This window comes from Bubalus bubalis, chromosome 3 (genome assembly GCF_019923935.1).
Source record: "Bubalus bubalis isolate 160015118507 breed Murrah chromosome 3, NDDB_SH_1, whole genome shotgun sequence".
Classification (NCBI taxonomy): domain Eukaryota; kingdom Metazoa; phylum Chordata; class Mammalia; order Artiodactyla; family Bovidae; genus Bubalus; species Bubalus bubalis.
This window is the reverse complement of record NC_059159.1, coordinates 89,502,661-89,510,546: the sequence shown is the minus strand read 5'-3', so window position 1 is coordinate 89,510,546 and position 7,886 is coordinate 89,502,661. Positions and strand designations below refer to the sequence as shown.

Here is a 7,886-nt window from a genome sequence, read left to right as displayed (position 1 = left end):
GCTCCGCGCCCCCGCGCCCACAGCCCCGGCGGCTGCACGACGAGCGGCGGCCTGGACAGCGCGCCGCTCGGCTCAGTCCTCCCGCCCTGCGCCGCCTCCGCCGGATCCCTGCACCGCAGCCGCCCGCCCGTCCTCCAGCACCATGTCGGTGGCCGGGCTCAAGAAGCAGTTCCACAAAGCCACTCAAGTAAGGCACTAGACAGGTGCGCCGCGGGGCGGTCCCGGGAGGAGCCGCGGGGGGCGCGCTGGGCGCAGGCAGCCGGCCGGGAGCCTGGGGACCCCGGCCCGCGCCGAGCCCTCCCCGGCCTCGCCCCGCATCGCCCGCCCCGCCCTCCGCGGCAGCGACCCGGGCATCCCGGAGCTCCGTCCTCCACCCTCGGCTGCCTGCGGCGCTGCGGGCTTCCACCGGTCCCGGGCGTCCAGCCTCCTCGCTCAGAGCGACGCCCCCGCATGGCCCAGAGCTGGCGCCGCAGGAGGGGGGCCGGGTGCCCGGGCGGCGCGGCGGGAGATTATGTAAAGTCGCCTCTTCCCTGGTGACCTTGCGGTGTCGGTGCGCCCGGCTGTCCCGGGATGTGCTGGCACGAGAGGTGGCCCTCCCTCGGGGTGGCTGCGGAGATGCCCGCGGTCTGCGCTCCTCGCCTGTGGTCTCTGAATCCCTCCTTCCACGAGTCCGCGAGCTCCCAAGGAATGGGAGGTTGGGGCTTCCTTCTGGGAAGCTCATGCATTAACTTTACCTTGGAGAACTCGGTTATGAAACTCCTTTGAGGCCAAGCCTCGACCGACAGCAGTCTGTATGCCTTTAATTTCCCATGGGTTTTGCAGCCTTAACATTACCAAATCATCATGTATTTCAACGTATTATTTTTAGCGAGCCTTTTATGTTTTGGATGTGCCCATCTTTATGGGGTTAATAAGCTGTGATTATAATAAAACTTATTTTAGATTCTAATCATTTAAGTCTCGCTGGGCTGAGTTGAAAAGTCATACATAGGAAAAATAAGAATATACTTATAATGTGACCTATTTCTTATATAATGAGTATGGTTACTGATTTTTGTTTTTTTTTAAAACCCTTTGAAACAGTTCTAGTTTAAGAGATCTTAAGCTAAGAACTTTGTTGCTTTCTTTAACTATTTCTCCTAATTTAGCCTTAAATGTTTTTTCATAGATTTGCCCATAAGTAATACCAAGCTTTCTCATTATTTTGTAGAACCTCAGATCTAGTGAGGTTTTCTAAGGCTGCCACAAAAACAGTTCTATTGTAAACCACCTCCAGAGAAGGTGAGGGTTATGTTTTACAGAATTTTGGTTAAGTTACGGTGGCAGACACGGTGTGAAATTCATCCCCTGTGTGCCCATGTGCCATCTCCGTCATTACAGACTTGCCTTTATAGAACCTGTTATATTTGTCAACTTGAGAAATGGAGAAAACTAAGACTATTTTGGTAAAAATTACCATTAATGTAATTTTGCTTTATCACCTTGGATCTTCCTGAGACCTCTGTGCCAGAAATATTTGCAAGTATAAGTGCATTATTGATGTAATTTGGAAGGCTTCTAATAACTGTATACTTCACATTCCTTCAGGGTTACAGAAGCAGCATATATGCTATCCATAAATTATCAGGCAGAACTTCCCTGATGTCACTAACCATTTTTATTTCTGGTACTTGTCATTTCTATAAAGCACCCTGATCCCCCTTACCCCCAGCACCAAACTGACCAGCACCACGCCTTTTTTCCACTTTGATGCTGAACACTTCCTTTATAAACCTTGGTGTCCTAAAAGGCACTTAAGAACCTTGACTTTGGAGTGGGAAAGGCTAAAGATTGACCCGTCTCTGCTGTCTGTGACCTTCAGCAAGTTATTTAACTTTTGAATCTGTCCTTGCTAGAATAAGAACCATTTCTTAGAATTGACATAAGGACAAATGAATTTGTAGAACACACATAGAAAGTGTTCAATAAATTATTATTAAAAATAGTTTTATTAGTATAAAATACTGATCTATATTCATAATAATGAGACGTGAGGAAATCCTAGCATCTAGGATTTCTAGCTTTGCTGCCTTAACAACAACAACAACAAAATAATCAAGCCACTCCATTTTAGCTAAGTTATGTGCAACTCAAGTTTGGAATAAAAACTTGAATTGTGATATGAAGGAACTTCTTAGAGCCTTGGAGGAGGTCTGTTTGTAATAAGATGAGATTAGTGTCTATCACACTGAATCCAGACACAGAATCACTGTGTCATTTTCTTTCTTTTTCTTTCTTGCTTTCTTTTTTTTCCTGGAAAACCTTTCATTTTAAAGGTGAAGTGACATGCAATCCCTTGTCTATAACCTAATGTAGCACAGTCTTAGAAAGCCCAAGGCAAATGGTTTTCTTCCTGTGCATGTATGGGCATTTTCAAGGGCTTTTAAAGCCAGTGCTGATGTTTACATGTGACAAAGATATTAAGGGAAATAGTCATGTTCTACTTTTAAAGCCATGCCTCCCTCAACCCCCTTTCCCCCACCATACATTCCATGTACCTGATCTTCTGTACAGAGAAAACTTTAGACCTAGAATTACTTCCTTTTGCGAATGGATATGCTAGATTAGATACACTGTGTTTATAAGTGAAAGGCTCCACTTCAGGAGCATTTCTCTTATTTCTGTGAAGTGGAGCGTTTTGCTTATGTTTGTGAGGGATGATATTTGCATTAATAAAGCAGTGTAATTTTTAGTGTTTGCCCACTGATTGGAAACCTGATTACATGTGTCACCAGTGTTTACTTGGTTTGGAAGTGATTGTTTCTGCCCTGTTGCTGACAATTATTTTCATCTCTGTTCTTTAGAGGTTAAAAAATGCTTTTGCCAAATAAATTTTATTAAAGGGGAAAATCCTTTAAGCTTGAGAACATGTTAAAATAGCAAAACTTGATCATCTTTTAAACTTAAATATACTTTATTACTTAATTGCTCATAAAGATATAATTTATCATGCAATTAGAATAAATAAGATGCACCTTTCTAAAACTCTAAAATAGGGCAAATAAGCATGCATTATTCTACTTTTGTGAGTTTTATGCATATTGAAATTTCATTTTAGCAACAGTAATGCTGTCCCCACCCCCCCAATTGTTGGTTTAAACCAGCAGCAGATTAGGTAAAAATAGCTCTCCAGTTCCAATTAACATGCTGTTCTTACAAAATCTGTGCTTTAAAAAAAAACAACATTATCAAGCATTCGGTAGGGACATATCTTGCTGTACAGTGAAGGTTCTTCAGAGTAAAATTTTAGGTTTCTGTATTAGTTTGGAAGGTTGCAACTAAGTGTCACTTTGTATCAACAATGAAGTTATCAGTATTTGAGTGCCTTTAACAACATAAATTTATTGTCTCACCCTTTTGAAGACAAGGTGTCATTTGCAACAAAGTATCACAAACTGAGTGCCTTAAACAACATAAATATGTCGGACACGACTGAGCGACTTCACTTTCACTTTTCACTTTCACGCATTGGAGAAGGAAATGGCAACCCACTCCAGTGTTCTTGCCTGGAGACTCCCAGGGACGGGGGAGCCTGGTGGGCTGCCGTCTATGGGGTCGCACAGAGTCGGACACGACTGAAGCGACTTAGCAGCTGCAGCAGCAACACTTCTGCAGATAAGGTGCCAGGGGTCAGTAGGGCTTTGCTTCCTCTGAAAGCACTAGGCAATAATCTGTCCCAGGCCTTTTTCTTAGTTTCTGGTGGTTTGCTGGCAGTCCTTGGCCTTTCTTGATTTGTAGACACATCACCCTGATCTGTGCCTTCATGTTCACATCGTGGTCTTCCTGTTTGTTTCCCAATTTCTCTCTTTTGTGGACACCAGGACAATAGGGTGGGTTGGAAGTCCAACCTACTTGATGGGTATGACCTCATCTTAGGTAATTACACTTGCATGACCTTATTTCTAAATAAGGTCACACTCAGAGATACTGGGGGATAGGACTTTAACATGTGAATTTTGGGGGTGGGCATAAATAGTCCATAACAAGTCCTTATTTTCCTAAAGTATTTACAGTTTTCTTCTAAATATTGTACTTGATTCAATGTAAAAGGAAAACTCACTCTGTCAATAATAACTTTTTATAGCATAAAAAGAGATATGGTGGTTGGTGGTGGTTTAGTCACTAAGTTGTGTCCTACTCTTGTGAGCCTGTACGTAGCCATGTGAGACTGTATGTAGCCTGCCAGGCTCCTCTGTCCATGGGATTTCCTAAGCAAAAATACTCGAGTGGGTTGTCCTTTCCTTCTCTGGGGGGATCTTCCAGACACAGGAATTGTTGCAAGCGGATTCTTTACTGACTGAGCCACCAGCGAAGCCCAAAATGAGATACACTTTCTTCTTTTTGGGCTTTGCTGGTGGCTCACATGGTAAAGAATCTGCCCACGATGTGGGAGACCCGGATTTGATCCCTGGGTTGGAAAGATCCCCTGGAGAAGGAAATGACAATCCACTCCAATATTCTTGCCTGGAGAATTCCATGGACAGAGGCGCCTGGTGGGCTACAGTTCATGGGGTTGCAACAAGTTGGACACAATTGAGCGAGTAACACTGGCTTCTTTTCAATGAGTTTGGTTAATATACATACGTAGCATATTTCAAAAGGATAAAACATATTTGATTAGCCTGTGTTAATTACATATGATATAGCCTGGTAGTAATTATTGTCACATTCAGATTTTTCAACTGGAAATATTTAATTACATTGGTCTTTTGTACCTTTCTGTTTCAACTAATTTCTTCAGGGTTTCATCGCATTTAAAATGCTGTGCTTTATAGATGTTTTCTCTGGAGAATGTTACATGAATCTGTTTATGCATTTGTTGATTCAGCAAGATTTAAAACTGGTTGTTGTTCAGTCGCTAAGTCGTGCCTGAGATTTTGCAACCCCATGGAGTGCAGCACTCCAAGCTCCCTTGTCCTTCACTATCTCTGAGTTTGCTCAAATTCATGTCCATTAAATTGGTGATGCTGTCTAACCATCTCATCCTCTGCTGCTCCTTAAAACTTAAAAGTACTTTAAACCTGGTTAAAGTATTTAATTAATTAGCTATGATTTTATCTGAGTGAGGCTCTCAGTTCCTTAATTGCCTGCTGTAAGCTGTAAAATCTCTGCTGCTTTTGAAATCTCAAGTATGGCTCATCTCTATTCCTGCATCCTGTCAGTTTCTTAGGCTGGTGTCCATAATAGACTGCAGAGGGCCTGTTTATTTCCTGAAATTATGCTGCATTTTATGTGTGCATTTTTCTGCAGAAAAGTGTCCTTAGCCTATCACCAGCTTTTTAAAGGAATTCCTAGTCCCTAACTTTCTTCCTCCTAGAATAAAAAATACATTATAAGAAATTGATCATGACATCAGAAGAGAATGAAGTGGTTCTTACAATACCTTCCTCCATTTCTTTCTTTCTTTCTTTTTTACTGGGCTTTAGAATGTCTGATCAAAAGGCAGCTTTCTCTGAGTGAATTTTAGGGGCAATCATATATTTTTTAAAAAATTTCTAGAGATGTCAGAATTGAATGGGATGTTTGTGAGAGTGCCATGCTTTTATAATTAGGATAACTTGAACCATGTTTTTTAAAAAGTTGTTAGTGAGCTCTAATTTCCTGATTGTTTTTTGTAGTTGTTGATGTTCAGTCACTAAGTTGTGTCTAACTCTTTTCAACTCCATGGACTGTAGCACGCCAGGCTCCTCTGTCCTCTACTATCTCCCAGGGTTTGCTCAAGTTCATGTCCATTGAGTTGGTGGTGCTATTAATGTCTAATCCTCTCGTCCTCTGCCACCCCCTTCTCCCTTTGCCTACAATCCTTCCTAAGGTCTTTTCCAATGAGTTGGCTCTTCCCATCAGGGGGCTAAAGTATTGGAGCTTCAGCATCACTCCTTCCAGTGAATATTCAGGGTTGATTTCCTTTAGGATTGACTGCTTTGCTCTTCTTTCTGTCCAAGGGACTCTCAAGAGTCTTCTCCAGCGCCATGATTTGAAAACATCAGTTCTTTGGCACTCAGCCTTCTTTATGGTCCGACCCTCACAACTGTACGGGACTATTGATACACTTGCCAAATAGGCCTGTTGAGTGCTTTAACTGAATGTGTTGACTGAGGATAATTTTGCTTGAGACTGAGATTTTTCTTCTTTTTTAAAAATAATTTTATTTATTTTTATTTGTGGCTGTGCTGGGTCTTTGTTGCTGTGTGAGGGCTTTCTCTAGCTGCGGTGATTGGAGGCTACTCTCTAGTTGCAGTGTGCAGGCTCCTCAATGCCATGGTTTCTCTTGTGGCGCATGGGCTCTGCGGTGCTGGACTTCATGTGGCATGTGGGCTCAGCAGTTGTGGTCCCCAGGCCCTAGAGTACAGGCTCAAGAGTTGTAGTGTGTAGGCTTAGTTGCTCCACTTGCAGCCTGTAGTATCTTTCTGGACCGGGGATGGAACCTGTGTCTCCTGCATTGGCAGGTGGATTCTTTACCACTGAGCCACCAGGGAAGCTCCTGAAATTCTTTGTGATTAAAGTGTTTGTTGTGGACATGGTTATATTTATGCAAGGGCTCCCCCCACCCCATTAACGATTAGTTAATGTTTTAAATTGAATTTATATGAGTATTCATTTCAATCTCCTTGGAAAATTTAAAGTACCTTCCAAATTAATTATAAATACCCTTGAAAATGGTAAGACTTGGTTGGGTAAGGTGGTGACTGTTTTAAGAAGAAATGTGATTTTGGAGGGAGGACTTTATATTGGGCTGCTACTGCTGGCAGAGAAGATTCCATTCTGCAGAGCCCTTGTGCTGCATGAAGGTGTCTGGAGCCCCGGGCTTTCTTTAGAGTGGGCAGTTTGAGGAAGTGAACAGAAGGGAAGACTGTTGATAAGTGAATAATGAGAACAGTGAGGTTCAAGAGCAGCTCCAGGGTTCAGAGTGGTTGGGCTTTCCTGGGATGAGTAGTCCTTCAGATGGCCAGAAAGGCAAGAGAGTAGGGGGAAGGAAATCAAAGGATGTCTGTGCCTTTCCTTTTTCCTCTTTTCTGTCCTTTTAATCCTTTGTGCCCTTGTTCTTTTTTTTTTTTTTTTTTTTTAATGTGATCAGTTGAATGTGGACTTAAGCAGAGAACGAGGAGGTTTAGGAAAACAAAGTTTATTATACTCACAGGTCCTGGAGAGAGAGAATCACTGCACACTGAGTGGGGGCCACATGGGCGGGGGACCAGGAAAGTGGGTTCAGCCCAGCAGGCGGAGCCAAGAGAGGAGACCCATGGACAAGATGGACAAGCACCTTTATGAAAGGTCAGGATGGAGTACACAAGAAAAGGCATGAGGGACTCTCCCTGATGCACGAGAATGTTACTAGGTCATGGGCAGAGAAAGGACCTTGTAGTCGGGCTCGGCTTATCACACGGGTGCACTTAGTCACCTGGGTGGGGTGCTCACAGCTTGAGCCTGTGTGGATATTGAGGGAGCAGGAAACAAAATATGAAGTTTTAAATATTTTACGGTGCAACCTCTCTCTTTTTTTTCTTTGTGGTTTAGATTTTCTTTACTTCCCTAATCAATTTGGAGCCTAAAGTTTAAGAGTGATTTATATGGTCTATGATGGATAATAAAGACTAAGAAGAGAAATATGTATAGCCATAACTTTTAAAATACCTTGTTATGAGACCCTGCCAAGTGTTCCTGCAGACTATCAACAAAATATTTTCAAATGATATGGAAACCTCAGCTGAGTCTGATGCTTTGGGAAATAACTTTACTATTTATGAAGATTTTATATCTAGTACAGCTTCTATATTCAGAAATGATCTTCTTGCTTTGCTCTAAAGTCTCTCCTCCAATTATATATGGTATGATGACTGTGGAGAAGC

At 42.7% G+C, this 7,886-nt stretch overlaps 1 protein-coding gene across 2 annotated transcripts in view; it reads left to right on the top strand.

The window, feature by feature from the left end:
* Positions 1–2: 2 nt before the first annotated feature.
* Positions 3–7,886, top strand: part of SH3GL2 (SH3 domain containing GRB2 like 2, endophilin A1) — a 222,913-nt gene continuing 215,029 nt past the window's right edge. Inside the window, exon 1 of one of the 2 annotated variants that reach the window (XM_025281474.2) lies at positions 3–187. In XM_025281474.2, the coding sequence (XP_025137259.1) occupies positions 143–187 (45 nt within the window). In that variant the 5' untranslated portion in view covers positions 3–142. Of the gene's footprint in view, positions 204–7,886 lie in introns of both variants that reach the window. The other variant, XM_044939815.1, reaches the window with a different exon arrangement.